At 45.3% G+C, this 21,434-nt stretch overlaps 2 protein-coding genes across 2 annotated transcripts in view; both read left to right on the forward strand.

Annotated features, from left to right (window-relative positions):
- Nucleotides 1–3,944, forward strand: part of RASGEF1C (RasGEF domain family member 1C) — a 48,195-nt gene extending 44,251 nt beyond the window's left edge. The window contains 1 exon segment of the mRNA XM_036282162.1: nt 3,871–3,944. Coding sequence (XP_036138055.1) covers nt 3,871–3,944 — 74 coding nt within the window.
- A 13,515-nt stretch (nt 3,945–17,459) lies between these two features.
- Nucleotides 17,460–19,301, forward strand: LOC118616339 (ATP synthase subunit alpha, mitochondrial-like). The gene has a single exon (XM_036241918.1). It carries the CDS (start codon nt 17,498–17,500, stop codon nt 19,157–19,159), a length of 1,662 nt encoding a protein of 553 aa, XP_036097811.1. The 5' UTR covers nt 17,460–17,497; the 3' UTR covers nt 19,160–19,301.
- The last annotated feature ends 2,133 nt before the right edge of the window (nt 19,302–21,434 follow it).

Here is a 21,434-nt window from a genome sequence, read left to right on the forward strand (position 1 = left end):
GAAGGAAATGAGACCATAGGAGAGCAGAAATCAATTAAATGGAAAATAGAATAGTAATAAAGAAAGTCAATGAAACAAAGAGATGATTCTTTGAAAAGGATGGTAAAATTGCCATCCTCTAGCAAAGAACCTCTTGACAAAGAAAAAGAGAGAGAAGACAGAAGTAACTAATATGAAGAATGAATTGGGATACCACTATAGACTCTGCCAACATCAAAATGATAATAAGGGCCCTGGCCAGTTTGGCTCAGCAGTTAGAGCATCGGCCTGCGGTCCACAGAGAACCAGGTTCAGTTCCCACTAGGGGCGCATACCTTGGTTGCAGTTTGTCCTTGGCCCTGGGTGGGTCATCCAGGTGGCGACCACTTGATGTGTCCCTTTCACTTCGATGTTTCTCTCTCTCTCTCTCTTCCTCTCTCACCCTCCCACTCTATTTGAATAACAAAAAGGGGGGATAATAAGGAAATACTGTGAACAACTCTATACACATATATTTGACTGGTTAGATGAAATGGATCAAGTCCCTAAAAAACACAAACTACCACAACTCAACATAAAATACATCATTTGAATAGTCCTATAACTACTGAGGAAATTGAATTTATAATTCCAAACCATCCAAAAGTGAAATCACTAAGCCCACATGGTTCACTAGAGAATTCTATTAAACATTTAAAGAAGAATACCAATTCTGTACAATCTCTTTTAAAAAAAAAAGAAAAGGGAACTTCCCAATTCATTTTATAAATCCAGTTCTACCCTGATACCAAAACAAGATAAACACAGTATAAAAAATAATAATAAAGACCAATATCCCTCATGAATACAGATGCAAAAATTCCTTGGCAAAATATAAAAATAATTATAATCATGACCAAGTAGGTTTATTCCAGAGATGCAAGGCTGTTTAATGTTTGGAAATAAAAAAGAAAATCAATGTAATCCACCATAGTAACAGGCTAAAGGAGCAAATCATTTGATTATATCAATCGATGCAGAAAAAGCATTTCAAAAATTTTAATACCTATGCCTGGACAAAACTCTCATAAAAATAAGAGTGGAAGGGAATTGCTCACCTTGATAAATTACATCTACCAAACCCCTTCAGCTAACATTGTATTTAATTGTGAAGGACTGAATGCTTCTCACTAAGATCTGTAACAGGCAAGGATATCTACTCTCACCACTATTATTCAACATAATAATGGGAGATCTAGTCTGTGCAATAAGTCAAGAAAAGGAAATACAGACAAGAGTACAGTGATTAGCAAAGGGAAAGGAGGTGGGGCAGGTAGAAGAGGTCAAAGCAGGGATAAATGATGATGGAAGGAGACTTGACTTGGGGTGATAAGCACACAATACAATATACAGATGATGTATTATATAATTTTATTAACCAATATCACCCCAATAAATTCAATAAAAATTTTAAAAGAACCCCGACCGGCTTGGCTCAGTGGTTAGAGTAACCAGCCATGGACCAAAGAGTTGCCAGTTTGATTCTGGTCAAAGGCACCTACCTCAGTTGCGTTGGGTCCCCGGCTCTGGTCCAGGTTGTGCGGGAGGCAACCAAACGATATGTCTCTCGCACATCAATCCCCCCCCCCTGCCCTTCCCTCCCTCTCCCTTCCTCCCATCCTTTCTATCTGAAGATAAATGGAAAAATATCTTTGGGTGAGGATTAAAAAAGGACAGCTCAGAGAAGAAAAATTAACACTGGCCCTATTTGCAGATATAAAAAATTCCAAAGAATCTACAAAAACTATAACTAAGTGAGTTCAGCAAAAGTTGCAGAATACAAGATAAAACTTTAAGAATCTACTTTATTTCTATGTGCTGGCAATGAATATGAAGACACCAAAATTAAAAATGCAATAACATTTATAATTACTCCAAAAAATGAAATAGGTGTAAATCTAACAGAAGATGTGTAAGATTTGTATTCTAAAAACTACACAATTCTGGTGAGAGAAATCAGAGAAGATCTAAATAAATAGAGAACCATGATGTTCATGAATTGAATGACTCAAAGTAGGTTTAATGTATTTCCTACTAAAATCACAGCAAGATTTTTTCTGTAGATATAAACAAGTTTATTCTAAAATTTTTATGGAAAAACAAAGGAACTAGAATAGCTGAAATAATTTTGGGGAAAAAAATAAAATGGAAGAAATCACTCTACTCTATATTAAGGCCAATATTATATAGCCACAGTAATAGAGACAGTGTGGTATTAGCAGTACAGACACATAGATCAATGAGACACAATAGGGAACCCAGAAACAGACCCACACAAACATGCCCAGTGATTTTTGACAAAGGTGCAAAAACAATTCAGTGCAGGAAAGGTAGCCTTTTCAACAAATGATGCTGGGGCATTTGGACATCCACAGGCCCAAAAGGGAACCTTGACCTAAGTCTTACACTTTACACAAAAATTAACTCAAAAGAATCACAGACTCAAATGTGAAACTATGAAAAAAAAAAAAAAAAAAAAACAGAGAAAATCTTTAAGATATAGAACTAAACAAAGGGTTTCTGAATATGTAACTAAAGATGACTTAGCAATTTCACTCTTAGACATTTATTCCAGAGAAATAAATACTCATGTTCACACAAACACCCACACATCAATGTTTATAGCAGCTTAATTTGTTATAGCCAAACATTGGAAACAACCCAATTGCCCTTCTGTGGGATAATGGTTACACAGTGGTTAGTACATCCACACTATGGAATACTATTCAGCACCAAGAAGTAAAGTATTGCATCATGGACAAATCTCCAGAGAATTCTACTGAGTGAAAAGAGCCAGTCCCAAAAGGCTACATACTATCTGATTCCATTGATATCACATTCTTGAAATGATAAAATTTAAACATGGAGAACAGATTAGTGGTTGCCAAGGGTTTTAAAGGGAGTGGAAATGGGAGAAAAGTGGGTGTAGCTATAAAAGGTAACATGAGGGGTCCTTGTGGTGATATATGTTCAGCATCTTGAATGTAACAGCATCAATATCTCAGTGGTCATTCTGTCCTATAATTTTGCAAGTGATTGCCATTTGGAGAAACTTGGTAAAGGGTACACAGATATCTCTGTATTGTTTCTTACAACTATATGTGAATCTATAATTATCTCCCAACTGCAAGTTTAATTTTAAAACAAATAGTAGGTCAGACTCTGGGTGTACAACAGGTTATTATCAACCATAATTGTATAATTTCACTTCATTTTCTGACTAGGTCTTTATTTGGCTTCTGAGAGTCCAGAAAACCACACAGAAAAAGAGAGATGAAAATCTCTAAGGTGAGTCTGTGTGCCAAGATGAGGTGGGGGTGAGGTGTAAATCTCTAAGGAGAATCTGTACACCAAGACAGGATGCAGGTGAGAAGAGGGGGTGGGGAGCTTAGGGCCAGGACAGAGCTGAGGGGCTTCATCAGTACCTAGCTCATTAGCCTCCTGGGAACCACACCCTCCCTGCCCCCAGGCCATGAGGAGAGGACAGGTCAGGCCAGTATCTTGGGTTAGGGGTGGAACTCAAATACTGGATAGAAGAGGAGGCTGGGACCACAACCCCCCATGGCTGGTGGCTGACCCTGTGGGCAATCAAGATGTATGTCCCTGGCCTTGGAACCTCTAGTCCACATCCTTATGCTAGAAAGTGAAACACGTATCACCTCAGGTTTGTTCAGCCTGTTAATATAGCTGAGTGGAGGACGGAGATGATACACAGTGGTGGGCCTGAGCCAAAAACATTAAATGATGCCCTTCTGGGGTGGGAGGCCACCTGTTGAGAAGATAATGTGCTGGAGGGAAGTATAACCAAGGTCTGGGCCTGTTTAAATCTACAGGTCTTTCATTTTGGGGAAGACATGAGGATCGGGGAGCTGGAGGAGGAGGAGGAGGAGAGAAAGTCTGAAGAAGCCCTCTGCAGTCCTGCCTAGGCTGGCCCAGCAGTCAGGGGAAGCCTACTTTGCAAATGGTGACCCCATGGTCTGGTGCCTACCACAGTGACCACAAGGCTCAGGAGACTTTTCTCCTCCTTTTGTGGAACCTCAGCCCTGGATGTGCCCAGGACCTCTAGACATATGGGTGGCACATGCCTCAGAGGCACTGCCTTCAGGATGGTGGTGATCACATTACTGTGTGGTCTGTACATTCTCTAATAGAACCCACTCTTACTAGGTGTCTCAAGTTACAGAGGCTTACACCCAGTCTGCCACCAGGTCCTGGGAGCCTTCACATCTCCAGCAGGCATTACAGTGCTGTGAGAGGGGCCAAAGCCCACCAGTGGCCCCTGCCATTCTACAGATGGCCCTTACCCTGACCTTTGAGATGGGCTGGTTTCTGAAGCTCCATGCACCACTTTTCTGGATCTTTCTGGTATCAAGGGATAGTTTTCTATTGATAGCTGGAACACCAGTCAGCAGGACAAATTTGAGTCATGGAGTTGACAATGTGTACAATATATGGTAAACAACAGAGTTGGTATAAACACATTTTTACACCATGCATATCCATGCCCACATCGAGTCTCTTGCCACAGGCTTCTGCCAGAATTCAGGCCTGGGAATGGTGTGGCCTTGAGTAAGGTGGGGGATGTGATAGCCATTTCCACTCCATAGACCCTAGATCATGTTGACAGGTCCTGGTGTGTAGTAAGTGCATGGTAAACCTTCAGTGAACAGAGTCTGACAGCCCTGTGAATGACCAGATACCTGTCTTTTTGGAGGTGTGGGCAGAAGAGGGAGTTATGAACAGGAGAGAGACCCTTAGCCCATTATGAGACTCCTCCTGTGGGGCCCCAACTCAGCCCCTTACACACTGAGCCAAGTTCTTGTGCCAGGAAGCAGATAGGCTGTGGAGCTGCTAAGTCCTCACCTGGCATGTGACCAGGTCCCCCAGCCAGGAAGTCAGGGAGTGTGATGTGCATCCCCATTCCTGGTCAGGACCTGCTGGGCAGAGGGGTGTGTTGAGGGTGCACTGACACAACCTGGCTGGCTCCTGCCCATGTCAGGCCACATCAGCTATCCAGGCAGCCTGGTGAACCCAGGACTTCTGAAAGATTCCAGAAGGGTCCAGCAGTCTGACAGAAGTAGGGAATGCTGCGTGTAAGGGTTGAGCAAGACCTACACTGTGCCCCAACCAGCCCACCCCTTTCTATCTGAGACCCCAGAGAGGTTGAGTCATGTGAGAAATGTGGCACAGCAGGGACTGGACTTCAGCTGAGCCCAGGCTCCCACCCTGCCTCATCCAGCTTCTGACAGGGGCTTGGGTTGGGCTCCTGGGCCAAACCCAAGAAGTCCTGGACATTCCTGGAGCTCACTAAAAGCACCTCCTCCTCTTCTCATCCATACCCAACATGCTCTCTCAGTGCCTGGCATATCCTGGGTCAACATCAGACAGGACCCTTGCAGACATCAGCTAGGACTATCCCTGCCTCCTGGTCACACTGAGCACTGCCATCAGAAGCAGGGGACAAGTGGCACAGAAGGAGTTAGTGGCCTTGGAAATAAATTATGGAAGCTCTAGGGCTGATGTCCTTGGAGCTCTGGGAGGCCTGCCCAGGTCCCAGTTCCCACCAGAGGAGGCTGTCTCCTACCCCAGCCACAGGGAGACAGGACATTCTGAAGGAGCCTCCCTGTCCACACCAAGTACTGAGGCCTTGCCAGTCACCTGGCCCCATCTTCTTATTCCTGAGTAACTCATTGCAGGGGCCAGTGAGGAAACCCCAGAACGCTAAGCTTCAGGGACAACAAGTGAGACTGAGAGGCCCGGGGGCAGGTGACCATAGTGCCCTCCTCTGCCTCACAAAGTCCCTCACCCAGGCCCAGGATCCCAGCTCTCTCTCTCCAAGGCCAGCTCCCAGGTGCTTCCCACAGCCATGCCCCCAGCAACCAAGGTCCAGCTCAGTCATCTCCATGTTCTGCGGGAAATTGCAGCAGATTCCTCCCAGCTGTGAGAAGCTTGAGGAAAGCATGCTGGAGAGAGAAGTGCAGGACCCACCCATAGCTGAAACTCCAGAGAGGCCAGTCAAGCTTGTTAGTGTTAATAGAGGGTATAGCTGGCACTGCTGCCCTCAGGCCTGCAGCCCCAATGCAAAGGAAACACAAGTTCCTGTTTCCTGCTTCTGTGGCCTGACACGTGCTGTTTCCACTGCCTAGCATGTTGCTCCCCACCTTGTTACTCTAGTTAGAGCCCCTGCGTCTGGGGAAGGATTTCTGATATGTAGCCCCCTCCTCCATACCTGCTCCCTCCAGCCTGCCAGCCCCTCCATGGCCCAGCACAGAATGGGGTTAGGGGAGGATGGTGAGGTGGAGTCTGGGCTCACCCCCAGTTTGGGGAGGATGCAGAACAGGAGAGAAGAAGGTAGTTTATGACCAACCCTGCAGAGGATACAAGGCCAAGGGGACTCAAGCTGATTGCAGGAGGCCCCTGAGCCTGCTCTTCACTCTCTGATCAGCCACTAGGTGCCAGGCCCCAGTGCATCCAAGAGGAGGGTCTTCCCTCAGAGGACTCGCCCAGCAGCCCCCCAGGTGGAGATGATGATGCCCTTTCTCTGGGTGCAGCCACAGAGCCCAGAGAGGGATGGCACCCTGCTCATAGCCACACAGATGGCTCCTTAGCCACATCCAGGACTCACGGTCTTTCTCTGCAGAGACCCCTTTGTCCTTCTGCCATCCTGGTCAGATAGCTCACAGGGGCTCCAATGGGCAGGGCCTGTGTTTTGGGGGCAAGTGTCAACAGCACATGTGATGCCCAAGATTCATACTTCTGAGGTTCAACTCAGAGCCAGGTGACACAACCCCAACATGCATCCTTTGTTTGAAGCTGCTAGCTCAGCCACACAGCAGGTGCTTAGACCTCAGGGATCCAGGATAGCCAGCAGTCCCACTATACCCAGAAAGCCAGAAAAGAGTTGTGGCTGTGGTCTCTCCTTTACTGCCTGGCACTTTTTTCTGAGCCCTCCAGGAAGGGAACAGTGGGGGTAGACCTCCCTGACTGGGGTTTGCCACAGAGGATTCAGAATCAATTCATACTCACATGGATGATCTTGGGATCCTCTGATACCCCTGCCCCACATTGTGAAATCCTTGGAGAACCCCTCATCATCCCACCATCTCTCATGCATTGCAGTTCCCTTGGAGGGCATCTCGTTGTGACCAGTGATTTATCCCAGGAATCCAGTCATATCCAGGCCTCTGATATGAATGAAAGCCTGTCCATTCTGTTTGGTGTGGGGTTGTGGGGTTGGAAGAAGGACATTTTGTAACCTTTTGTTAATGCACTCTCAACCTTGTGTTAATACATTCTCGGAAACCTTGCCCGCCCAGGTGTATTGAGTGCTTTATTTAATGGTAAATAAGGGTTTGTTATCTTTTGGCTTTAAAGTCTCTTCCCATAAAAAGCAAGATACCAAGCTAGGGTGTATGGTTTGCAGAAATGCCATCTCAAGGAAATAATTTACATAAATCCACTTGTAACCTGGGGTACCAATCTGCAAATAAATAGGACTGTGTCCAAAGATCTGGAGCATTTGCTCCCTCGCAAAGCTCCCCCTCACTCCAAGCAGCGTGTGCTTGTAGTTTCATTGCGTTGCACTGATCCTGGCAGGTCGAGAGATGGGAGTTTGCCAGCCATCCAGGACAGGACCCCAGATACCCCAGGGCAATTCTCAAAGATGTGACCAAAGTTGTCCCTGAGACACCACAGATTTTTTCAAGAACAAACAGCACCAATGCGGCCCTTTGTCCCTCAGGTCTCTGAGGCAGGCATCAGGTCTCAGGTTGTTGTGCCCCACCATGTTGTGGGCCTCATATGAGGTTCTTGAGGGAAGGGCACCCCACCCACAGCACCCCAAACAATGACTTCCCCCATCTCTAACCTTCTGCTGATGTGCCCATTGATTATCAAGTGCAGAGGTCACATAACTCAGTCAAGAGTGACAGCCAACGTGTGACTCAGCTGGAAGCTCCATTTCACCCCTAAACTCAAATATTCCATCATGAGTGCCAAGCTCCAGCCTAACAAACTCTATGAAATAGGAGTTGTTACTATGCCCCAAAGCAAGTGTCTATGAATAGGAAACTGGTTAAATCAATCACTGCATAGCCCTACCATAGACACTGTGCAGCTATAATGGGGATGCTCTATATCCTGACAGGAACTGGTATCCATGATGTGAGGTAGATGTAGAACAGCAGGTATAATATGTGAATATTTGTGTAAAGAGGAACAGAAAAAATACATATTTACTTTGCTTTTATTACATTTAAAATCTATTTAAAACTTTTAAAATATTAAAAAATACAGAAAAGCCTAAAAATAATAGTTAACTTTTGAGAAATGTGGATAGAGACTTTCTGCTCTTAAACCATGCATTGCATTACTTATTTTAATTAATTAAAATTTCACACACACAGACAGACAGCATATATCTTAGAATCTGAGGGGAGAGAAAATTGCTACCAGCTTCTAGCTGTGGGAGATTTCTCTGACGTGAGATTACTAGACAGGATATGTATATTCTGAATTTCACAGAATATTGTGTTCTAAAATGATGGTACTCATCTATGTTCTGACCATCAGAGTTCAGGGACCCCTCAAATTCTTGCCAACATTTAATGTCATTAGAATATGCTCCTGCTGTGAGCTATGTCCCTCACCAAAGTGAGGAAATAAATCAAGAAAGGTTATTAAAGCTAGAAATCATAGCATCCAATGCCTGAAGAGAACAAGGCAATGCCTGGGAAGAGAGGTGGACAGTGTCAAGAGAACACCAATATAGACTGGAGTGAGTAGGAGTCAAGGACTCTAAGAAAAACCTACACAGATAGAAAGGTAGCAGTCATGGCCATCCTAACCATTAGTCCAGAATGCCTCTGGGGGATGAAACAAAGGAGGGAAGGGGCAGATACAGAATGACTGGATTTTGTATAAGCCCTTTAACACTATAAATTATTTTCAAGTAATACTCTGATTTTAAAAATTAATTTTAAGATGGACATGGTCAAGATGGCAGCAGAGGTAAATACATTATTGAGTCTTCCTACAACCACATTAAAATTACAACTAAACTATAGAACAACCATCATTCAAAACTGCCTAAAATCAAGCTGAATGGAAGTCCTACAACCACACAATTAAAGAAGAGGCTACATCAAGACTGAAATCAAGACTCAATTACAAGAGAAGGGTGTACAGTCCACACGAGAAGGGCACCTCGAGGGCACAGCTGGGAGACCAGGGAGACTGTGCCACTGGACCCTACAGGATACCTACTATAACAGGCCACCCTAGAAAGCCCAAGAGACATAGCAACTCAACCTAATACATAGAAACAAACACAGGGTGGCAGCCAAAATGAGGAGACAATAAAACAGGCCCCACCCTGGCTGGTTTGGCTCAGCGGTTAGAGTGTCAGCCTGCAGACCAGAGACGCCGGGGTTCGGTTCCACTAAGGGCATGTACCTCGGTTGCAGTTCATCCCCCGCCCCTGTTGGGGTCGTGTGGGTGGCAACCAGTCGATATGTCTCTCTCATATCGATGTTTCTCTCTCTCTCTCTCTTTCCCCCTCTCTCCCTCCCATTCTGTCTGAAGATAAATGCAAAAATGTCCTCAGGTGAGGATAATAAATAAATAAATAAATAAATAAATAAATAAATAAATAAGAGCTGCTTTATCTTTTCTAAAAAATGAAGGAAAGCCCTGGCCGGTTTGGCTCAGCGGTTAGAGCGTTGACCTGCGGTCCTGAGAGACCCGGGTTCGGTTCCCGCTAAGGGCGCGTACCTCGGTTGCAGTTTGTCCCCGGCCCTGGTCAGTCGTGCGGGTGGCAGCCACTCAATGTGTTCCTTTCACATCGATGTTTCTCTCTCTCTCTCTGTTCCTCTCTCTCCCTCCCACTCTACCTGAACAAAAAAATGGGAAAATGTCCTCGAGTGAGGATAAAAAAAAAAAAAATGAAGGAAAAAAAGAGAAAGAAACAGGTTCCAAATGAAACAACAGAACAAAACTCCAGGAAAAGAACTAAACAAAATGGAGATAAGCAATCTAACAAATATAGAGTTCAAAACACTGCTCATAAGTATGCTCAATGAACTTAGTGAGAAATTCAGTGATCTCAGTGAGGGCCTCAAGAATGTAAAAAAAAGCACCAGTCAGAAATAAAGGAGTCACTAACTGAAATAAAGAATAATTTACAGAGATTCCATAGCAGAGTACGTAAAGCCAAGAAGCAAACCATCTATTTGGAATATAAGGAAGCAAGAAACACCCAATCAGAACAGCAAAAAGAAAAAAAAAATCCAAAAAAATAAAGATAGTGTAAGGAGCCTCTGGGACAACTTCAAGCATACCAACATTCTCAGCATGGGGGTGCCAGAAGGAAAAGAGATAGAACAAGAAATTGAAAACCTATTTGAAACAATAGTGACAGAAAACTTCCCTAACTTGATTAAGGAAACAGACATACAAGTCCAGGAAGCACAGAGAGTCCCAAACAAGATGAATCCACAGAGGCCCATACCAAGACACATCATCTTCAAAATGCCAAAGGTTAAACACAAAGAGAAAATCTTAAAAGCAGCAAGAGAAAAGTAGTTAGTTACCTACAAGGGAGCTCCCATAAGATTGTCAGTTGATTCCTCATATAAAACTTTGTAGGCCAGAAGGGAGTGGCAAGACATATTCAGAGTGATGAAAAGCGAAAACTTACAACTAAGATTACTCTATCCTGCAAAGTTATCTTTAGAATCGATGGACATATAAAGATTTTCCCAGACAAGAAAAAGCTAAAGGAGTCTATCACCATCAAATCATTATTATATGAAATGTTCAAGGGTCTTGTTGAAGAAAAAGAAGATCAAAAGTATGAACAAACAAAATGGCAATAAATACATATCTATCAACAATTGAATATACAAACAAAATGAACAAGCAGAACAGAAACATTCTCATAGATATAGAGAACATTTTGTTGGTTGCCAAATGGGAGGGGGCTAGGGGAATGGGTGAAAAAGGTGAAGGGATTAAGAAGTACAAATTGGTTGTTAGACTGACAAATCTCAAAGGGAAGGAGGTTTGGGGGTAGGAAGAAATAAACCAAAGAACTTATATGCATATATGAATAACCAATGGGCAGTCGACAGTGTGAAGAAAGGCAGGAGCAGGACAGGAATGGGAAGGAGGGGGTCAATAGGGGGGAAAGGAGGAATATCTGTAATACATGCAACAATAAAGATAAGTTTTAAAAAAATTCATTTTAGCCCTGGCCAGCGTGGATTAGTTGGGTGAGCATCATCCCATGCACCAGAAGGTCACTGGTTCAATTTTGGATCAAGGCTCATGTCTGGGTTTGGGCTCAATCCCCAGTAGGGGGCGTGCAGGAAGCAGCCAATTAATGTTTCTTTTTCACATGGTTTTCTCTCTCTCTCTCTCTCTCTCTCTCTCTCTCTCTCCCTTCCTCCCTCTTTCCCTCCCTTCCTCTCCCTTCATCTCTCTCTAAAATCAATAAAACATATTTTTTTAATTAATTTTTAAAATAACTTCTAAGCCAAATCATAAAATTTCATTCAATCATTATACATCAAAAAATTACAGTAAATCACTGTGGGAGGTAGAATGGGGCTCCCAAACTTTAGAGGAACTGTTACCTTGCAAAGGAGTTCTGCACCCAGACTGGTGAACAGGGCAATGGGGAAGCACGGGGACAGCAAAAGCTGGATGTATTTCTCAAATGTGTCTCTTTCCAAAGTAAAATTATTCCTAAACATGCAGGGCTATCAGAAAAGAAAACACCTGGGGACAGGGAACAGGGAGGGGAGTGACAGGGAAGTTTCTCAGGGCAGTGATGATAAAGAGTCTCCTCCCAGCATGAGGAGAAATCTCACAGAGCGGGCTGGTGGAATTTCACTTCTAGAATAGTGGCAAAAGGAGCTCCATCCACTACAAATATGCAAGCATTAGTGGTGAAAATGATTGCAAAAGAAAAGGCTTCTAGAAATTGTCTTACAAGCATAGAGTAAATGAATAAAAATTTAAGAAAATATAGTAAAACTCAGAATAATGGGAGTTTATGTCATTTGAATTGTGGCTCACTTTCTCAGTCTTCACTCTCAGGTCAGCATGAGAGAAGTTCCCGTCTAGGCAGGTGCAGCCAAGAACACAGGGCTCCTTCGCCCACCAGATCCTAGTCAAAGGCTACCATATGTCCCCAAGGGGAACAGACTGCCAGCATGTCTCATCCCTATCCCCAGCTACATGTTGCCAAAGGCAAATTCTAAGTATAAGTTGAGTGGTCAGGGGCCCCTTTTTCCACCACCCCAACCTTTATAGAATAGAAACTCTACTGCAGGTTCTTCAATCAGAGAATATTGAAGCCCTCATTGCCCTCACCCCAGCTTAGTTGTAGGGTGGAGGCTTCACATTGGGAGGCACAAGCCAAGAAGAGCAGGCTGAGCTCTGGGAAGGGTCCTGTGACTAAATGGCAGGTACAAGAATGAGGGGGTGGAAAGCAAAATAGGTGGTTGATGCATGAAGATAATTTTGGCTTTTACCCTTTAGGTCCTTGGGAGCCATTGAAGGGTCATGGTGCCTGACAGGGTCACATTCTTTTCCCTGTGGTCAGTGCACCAGTTGGAAAAGAGGGTACCAATGAAGGCAGGCAAGATGTCATGGAAAAAGAGAAGTGGGTAAAGAGTCAGGGGGCAAAGCTTGCCTAGGTAAATAGGCAGATAGATGGATGGGTGGATAGGTATGTGGATGGAGGGAGGGAGGGAAGGCAGGAAGGAGTGAGGGATGGAAAGTGGGATGGTTGGATTGGTGGGACAAAGTGATGGGAACAGATAGTGTTAAGGAAGTAGATTGTATAGGACTTGGGGGATTAGCTTGATATCAGGGGCAGTGAGGGAGTAGAGTGCTGAACCCCAGGGCTCTGACATACAACCTCCAAGAAAACTGCCCACCACCCTCTGCTCTTACACTTGCACCCTGTTTATATCCTAGTCAATCAATATTAACAGCCTGGGAGAACAGATCTAAGATAGCCATGGAGTAGGTAGAAGTACAATCACCTCTTCCCAGGACCAAACTGAAATCACAACTAAATTTTAGAACAATCATCCTGAGTAACCAACTGAAGACTAGCTGAAGAGTAATCTCATAATCAAAGATTTACAGAAGAAGCTACATCAAGACTGGTAGAAAGGGCAGAGATACAAAAAGGGTTGGTCCCACTCCCATGGGCAGTGGCCAAGGTTTAGAAGGGTTATCTCAGCTGTGTGGTTTCCCCCTGAGAAACATGGGGACTAAACCCCAAGCCAGGCTCCCAGGTTTAGAGCACCAGAGCCAGAAAGCGGTACTCACATAATGCCTGGTTGTGGAAAGCAGCAGGACTTCTGTCCATCAGGGAGAGATGAAAGTCTACTACAGACACAGGTACCTTCTTAAAGGGCCAACACACAAAATTTTGTTTACAGCCACTCACTCTAGGCTCCAGCACAGGGAGGAAAAAATGGACTAGAGTTGTGGGAGGAGAATCTGGGATTTGTGACTTTGAGGAGACAGCTAAAGAGATAGCCACTGGGATCCCTGTGATGAGTCATTCTCCCATACTGCAGATGCCATCTTTCTTGGGTGGAGCACTTCTCTCTGTGTGGCATCAGCCTTGGGGAAAGCAATAGCCTTATCCTCTACATTCACTCTTGCCCCACCCTGCAGAGCTTATGCCCTGCTGAGGAATCAGTTGCCTTGGCCAGAGTATAGAAATTTGGAGAGACTCAGGGGGTGTCAGTGACTGAGCTGTGTGGCTTTGGGATGGAAACCAATCCCCCTACTTTCCTGTGAACCTCACTGGCGCATCTCCCTCATAGGAGGACCACTAACACCACCCTCTGTGCTCTAGCTTTGTCTTTGAAGGCCCCAGCTGCTGGACTCCTAGTGGCTTCACCCAGCCAAGGTCAGGGCAAAATTCAAGACAGACTGAGTGGTATGTCTCTGGAGTGGGGGCCACACCTCCCACTGTCCCTGAAGCCTGAATAACACCTCTCCTCATGACCTGGGCCCCAAGGCTAAGGCGACTAGATTCCATTTGTATTTAGGCCCCTTTGCTAAGGTGACTAAATGACTCCATTTTTATCATCAAAGAACCTAAGTAAAGGAATTTTGCTTAAGGTTATATAGTTGCCCCACATGTTGGGAGGCATTTGCAGGTTCAGAGTATTGGTATTTGCAGGCATTTGTAGGTACTTGTGAGCTCAGTGAATAATGCTAATTTTGACTTCTGTAATCGCAGTCACACCCACTATTGTACCGGTCCCCAGTGGGGGGAGGCAAAAAGGAGATGGGGCTTCTGTCTTTAAAATAGGTTGAGCAAGAAGAATCTGGTGCTGAGGATCTGGGGAAGCTGTACCCCCCCAAGACCGTCTGTGTAATGAAGTGCTCCTTTACAATTCAGCTGTGCATCTCTAGTTATCTCACTGACATGTTACCCTTGGAGGCCCCAATGAGATTCCCTGGTGTGTTACTACCCCAAGGGCTAGATGCCTAGGATGGGCAGCCTCTCCCAATCTGGCCACCGAACTCCTATAGGTCAAGGGGAGGTGCCCCCTGAGTTCCAGGGCCTCAAAGATCCTACTTGGGTTTCCGACGAGCCTCCAGGAGATGCCAACACATCCCCAGAAAGATTAAAGATTAAAGGAGACCTGGTAAAATCCTCCAGAGGTGAACTCTGTGTGACCAGTCTATCTGGATGAGAGTGAGAGGGCCAAACGCAGTGCAGCCTCTCCTCTCCTGGGAATCCCCATAAGACGTTAGGTGGGGTTCAAATCTGGAAAATTTTGGTTCAAATCTGGCAAATTTTGGTTCAAGTCTGGCAAATTCTGTTCATTCAGACCCGCCACTGGGGTGGAAGGGGAGACTGATTACCTCCCAAGTGGCATAGGCACCGCTCAGGATGAGGAATTTCTGGAAGAAAATTCAAACGGTGTGTGTGTGACTGTGTAAATGTAAGTGTGTGTTAGTGACCATGCTCCACGATGTTTTTAACAGAGCCTATGGGAGTCCTCACCTCCATGGGGAGCAGCCAGGTGGATGAATTGAAAGTTTCTGTCTTGTGTATCTTCCCTTGCTTCTGTTTTCATCTGCCTCCCTACTGTGTCTCTCTCAACTTTGTTATGGTTAGTCTAATCATGGATAGCAGCCCTAGTGCCCAGAAGACCTCATTGGGTTGTATATTGAAATATTCTTAGAGAAGGATTTGAGGAAGGTTCTAATTAGGGCACAAATACTGGTAGTGGGCCTCAAACTTGGCCCCAAGGAAAACCTGGGCAAAGGTAGGGAAGTGCCTGTGAGGCAAAGATACAGCAAAAGGCCCGAACAAGTTTCTGGCGCATTTATTCTTTGGGCCCTAATTAGAGATTGCCTTGATCCTGTGCTGGGGGCTAATAAAGTGGGGAAACAAGGTGTAGTGAAAGACTTGAGGAAAGCCAAGAAAGGCTATGAGTCCTTAAAGACTCCTCCCCCCACCCCCCCACACACACACACACGCCATCTTCTGCTACAGCTGTGATTAATATTTGTGCTTTGAAGGCCTGGAGAGAGAGCTCCCAACAAAAGGAAAAGTTTCACTAGAGCTTACATCCATCAGACAAGGACCTGAAGAGCCATACCAAGATTTTGTAGCTTGGTTGCTGTAGCAGTTAACAGAATAATTAGTGATTCAAGGGCCATTTCTGCCAGTGGGCCACCCTGTGCATCCTGCATGGTGCTGCACATCAGGACTGGGGTCCAGTGTGGAGAGCCCTTTGTCCTGGGAAATGGGGGCAGTGAGTGGCAGTTGGGCACACAGGCACTCACCCAAAGGCTGCAGGGGCCACAGGGCTCCCCAGAAAGGGCAGTCAGGCCACGAAAGGAGCATGTTCCTTTGGTCCCAGCCTGGAAGGCTCAGCTGCCCCAGGTTTGGCAGCAGCAAGTTTCCAACAGGCTTCTCTGAACTTTAGGGAGTCGAAAATAGGGATCCCAGGCATGGGCGTGAAGTGCTCTTGGAGAGAGTTGAAAAACACTCTGCCTTGCATAAACATGTGTACTAGGATGATGTTTTCCTTTCCTGTGTCCTTTTGAAAATATGGGGTCAGAGGAAATTTTCTCATCTTTCTGCCCACAGTGGGACCCAAATACTGCCAAGGGGGAGGCCTTCCTTGGACACTTTATATCATGTTCTCCTATTAGGCCCAAAGGCCCAATTGATTGAAATAGCAATGGTGGTAGTAGCAGCCTTTCAGGAAACAGGGCCCAAGGAGAAGGATCACCCTAGAAAGGGTCAGGATGGCAGGCCTAGGTCCTGATTAAGGATAGAAAAGACAAGGGAAAAGTCAGGTGTAGAGGAACAAAGTAAAGAACTGTCCTTGAGTCCTTGACTTGGAAAAATGACAATAGGGGACAAACTAATTAGTTTCCTGGTAGATACTGGTGCAGTAGACTCAGTTTTGACCGAGCCAATGGGCCCCTAACCTACCCCTGGACTTCAAAGAAGACTATAGACCTTGGGAAAAATACTATGACTCATTCATTTCTGGTCATGCAAGAGTGCCTATACCTCCTACTCAGACGTAATCTTCTCGAGTGATTGTTCAATTGCTGGGGCCACTGCCACTCCATGCCATTGGCCATCAATCCTGCCAGCCTGCCTCCAGATGATGACCCAGAGAAACCTCTACAGGACTGCCTGGAGGTAATCAACATAGTGCAGACGGCCTGCCAAGACCTCAAGGATATTCCACTGCCATCATCAAATGAGGTATTGTTCACGGACGGTAGAAGCTATGTCCAGGAAGAAATCAGGTATGCTGGGGCAGCAGTAACTCTGGACCGTGTCATCTTGTCACAGTTTTTGAATATGGGAACTTCAGCCCAACGGGCTGAACTCCTAGCCCTAATCCAGGCTCTCCAATTGGGCACAGGAAACCTGCTGCAGATCAGAAAACATGGGCAGCAGCCCTAAAACCAGTGGGTCTTCTCCAGATACACTAGATCAGAAAATGATTTAGCCAAGCAGAAACAAGCCATAAAAGAAATCAATAGACACTACTGGTGGACACTACCTGATGGGAGGCTGTTGGTCCCAGAGGCTCTGGGTCAGATTTTGGTCAACCAGCTGCACCAGACTACCCACTTAAGTTACACCAAGCTTACTGAACTCCTGAGAGGCAGGCAATGTTCAGCAATGTCACAGGGAAAGGGAGAAGGTGGAGGAAAGCAGGAACATATGGGTCTGAGTGGGAGGAAGAGAAGGAAAACTGGGGATATGCAGACTGCAGACAAATTGAGCAAGCTCTCAGGTTAATGTCAGGGGAAGGACTAGGAAAGTTTCAGAGGGTCTATGCAAGAAATAAAAAGGAGAAGGATTATGCAGAGGAAATAAAAAGATAAGAAGGGATAAAAAAGAGACATACAAGTCAGTCCGAGGCTGCGGCTGCAGAGGAACCGGCTAGGAGCTGCAACCATGCTGTCCGTGCGCGTCGCCGCGGCCGTGGCCCGCGCCCTCCCTCGGCGGGCCGGGCTGGTCTCCAAAAATGCTTTGGGATCATCCTTCATTGCTGCAAGGAATCTCCATGCCTCTAACACTCGTCTTCAGAAGACTGGCACTGCTGAGATGTCCTCTATTCTTGAAGAGCGAATTCTTGGAGCTGATACCTCTGTTGACCTTGAAGAAACTGGGCGTGTCTTAAGTATTGGTGATGGTATTGCCCGAGTACATGGGCTGAGGAATGTTCAAGCAGAAGAAATGGTAGAGTTTTCTTCAGGCTTAAAGGGTATGTCTCTGAACTTAGAACCAGACAATGTTGGTGTTGTCGTGTTTGGAAATGATAAACTGATCAAGGAAGGAGATATTGTGAAGCAAACAGGAGCCATTGTGGATGTTCCTGTTGGTGAGGAGCTGTTGGGTCGTGTAGTAGATGCCCTTGGTAATGCCATTGATGGAAAGGGTCCAATTGGTTCCAAGATCCGTAGGCGAGTTGGCTTGAAAGCCCCTGGGATCATTCCCCGAATCTCTGTGCAGGAACCAATGCAGACTGGCATTAAGGCTGTGGATAGCTTGGTGCCAATTGGTCGTGGTCAGCGTGAGCTGATTATTGGTGACCGACAGACTGGCAAAACATCAATTGCTATTGACACAATCATTAACCAGAAACGTTTCAATGATGGAACTGATGAAAAGAAGAAGCTATACTGTATCTATGTTGCTATTGGTCAGAAGAGATCCACTGTTGCCCAGTTGGTGAAGAGACTGACAGATGCAGATGCCATGAAGTACACCATTGTGGTTTCAGCTACTGCTTCTGATGCTGCCCCACTTCAGTACCTGGCTCCTTATTCTGGCTGTTCTATGGGAGAATATTTTAGGGATAATGGCAAACATGCTTTGATCATCTATGACGACTTATCCAAACAGGCTGTTGCTTATCGTCAGACGTCTTTGCTGCTGCGCCGACCCCCTGGTCGTGAGGCCTATCCTGGTGATGTGTTCTACCTACACTCACGTCTGCTAGAGAGAGCAGCCAAAATGAATGACTCTTTTGGTGGTGGCTCCTTGACTGCTTTACCAGTCATAGAAACACAGGCTGGTGATGTGTCTGCTTACATTCCAACGAATGTCATTTCCATCACTGACGGACAGATCTTCTTGGAAACAGAATTGTTTTACAAAGGTATTCGCCCTGCCATTAACGTCGGTTTGTCCGTGTCCCGTGTTGGATCTGCTGCCCAAACCAGGGCCATGAAGCAGGTGGCTGGTACCATGAAGCTGGAATTGGCTCAGTATCGTGAGGTTGCTGCTTTTGCTCAGTTCGGTTCTGATCTTGATGCTGCCACTCAACAACTCTTGAGTCGCGGTGTGCGTCTGACTGAGTTGCTGAAGCAAGGACAGTATTCTCCCATGGCTATTGAAGAACAAGTGGCTGTCATTTATGCCGGTGTAAGAGGGTATCTGGATAAACTGGAGCCCAGCAAGATCACAAAGTTTGAGAATGCTTTCTTGTCCCATGTTATCAGCCAACACCAAGCCCTATTGGGCAATATCAGGACTGACGGAAAGATCTCAGAACAGTCTGATGCAAAACTGAAAGAGATTGTAACAAACTTCTTGGCTGGATTTGAAGCTTAAACTCCTATGGATTCACATCAAATACCAGTTTGGTTTTGTCATTGTTTCTTCTAGCATTCAGTTCCATTTGTAAAAGGATTACTCTCATACTCCAGATGTACAGAAATCACTTTAAAAAATAAAGGTTCCATATTGCTTGGTGGTTTTCTGTAAAAAAAAAAAAAAAAAAAAGAGACATACATATTACAGGAAGACAGGACATTGGAGGAATACTCAAGAAGGGAAGAAAATAAAACACTGAGAGAGGGAGAGCTTGTCCCTGGTAATGGAATAACAGTCTGGGATGTAGTAAAGGGAGTAACAGGTTTAGGCTACTCCTGACCCTTGGATGAAACAATGGCCCCACCTTTATAGCAAAAAGATCATAGGATATCTCTAAGGGGTTAGATATAAATTGGAAGCTCAATTGTGCTTACCACCCACAGAATTCCAGGCAGATAGAGTGCATGAACAGGACCCTAAAGGAAACCAAATTTACTTTAGAAATTGGTGAAAACTGGACCAATCTGCTCCCCCTGTACCAACAGTACTGTCATCCTGCCTGTACCAACAGTGTCCCGATCTGGCAGCACCATTCCTGGCTGAGGGGGAAAAAGTAAAATGGACGGTTCAGGCCTCTCCAGATAAGACTCTTGCATTTATCAGGACTCTGATTTTTTCCCCATGGTTATGACTGTACAGGGGAATCCTTATATACCTGGGCCCCAGTGGAACTGGGAACTTAGAAATGGTCCTACAGAATAGGAGAGGATTAGACCTCTTATTTCTTAAGGAAGGAGGATTGTGTGTTGCACTGGAGGAAAAATGCTGTTTTATGCAAATGATTCAGGGATTATTCAAGAAAATTAATCACTAGTTAGAAAAAATATCGAGAAACAAGAAAAAAAAAGGCGATAATTTGAAAATTGGTTTATGACTCTATTATCCGCCTTTGCTGGCTTTTTCGCTATATTATGTTTACTCCTAGCCTTTGGGCCATGTCTAATAAATGGCCTCATAAAAACTAAGTCAGGAAAACCAGTGGGGAATGACCTGAGCTCTGAGGCTAAGGTGACTAGATTCCATTCTTATGGAGGCCTCTTGGCTAACGTGACTAAATAACTCCATTTTTATCATCAATGGACCTTCCTCAATATTTTTCCAATAATAGGTTAATTACCCCTAGAAGTAAAGGAATTTTGCCTAAGGTTATAGTTGCCCCACGTGTTGAGAGGCATTTGCAGTTTCAGTATTTGCAGTCATTTGCAGGTACTTGTGAACCTGGTGAATAATGCTAATTTTGACTTCTGTAATCTCAGTCACACCCACTATTGTATCAGTCCCCTGAGGTGGGGGGGGGGGGCTGGGGCTTCTGTATTTAAAATCAAAGGAGCAAGAAGAACCTGGTGTTGAGGATCTAGGGAAGCTGTAACCCACCCCCATCCCTAGCCCACCCTGTAATGAAGTGCTCCTTTACAATTCAGCTGTGCATCTCTGGTTATCTCACTGACATGTTACAACACTCATGGGGGGATCCACTAGCCCCATTCTCCCAATTCTTGGCCGCCCCCAAATCTCCTCCTGACAGCATCTGGAACAGACTGAGATGTGTGGTTCTAGAACAGAGGCCGTTTTCCCCTTGCACACCCAGCTGGAGCAGAACCTTCCCTTCACAGGGCCAAATCTTTTTTTTTTTTTTTTTTTGTTAGTCCTCACCCAAGAATATTTTTTCATTGATTTTTAGAAAGAGTGGAAGGAAGGAAGACAAGGGGAGAGAAAGAACATCAATGTGAGAGAGACACATTGATCAGTTACCTCCCACATGTGCCCTAACCAAGGCCAGGGATCAAACCTGCAACCCAGGTATATGCCCTTGACCTGGAATCGAACCTGCAGCCATTGGGTGCACAGGCTAACTTCTAAGCCACACCTTCCAGGGCATCACACAGCCAAATCTTGGTCTGTTTGGGCCTGATAAACTCTGAGGACCTCACTCTGATGATTCCCTGAGAGCCTGCCCCAACACAACAGTGTGCAAGCACCCAGTGAGTGGAAGCTAGATTTGGTAAACTTGGGGACATTTTATGAGTGGCCTCAGGCCCGGCACTGGCACCAAGTTTAAACCTATATCAGTCTGGTGAATATGACTTGCCCCTACCTGGTAACTCACTGTGAACCTATCTCATGAAACTCAAGTACTGCCAAAGGTTCTTTTAGTGACTGAACCTAACAGGCAGCTAGCAGGCAGAGATAGGCAGACGTGGATCTCATGGTGTCTTGGAACTTTTGCTGACCT

Source organism: Molossus molossus, unplaced genomic scaffold (genome assembly GCF_014108415.1).
Source record: "Molossus molossus isolate mMolMol1 unplaced genomic scaffold, mMolMol1.p scaffold_m16_p_4, whole genome shotgun sequence".
Lineage (NCBI taxonomy): Eukaryota > Metazoa > Chordata > Mammalia > Chiroptera > Molossidae > Molossus > Molossus molossus.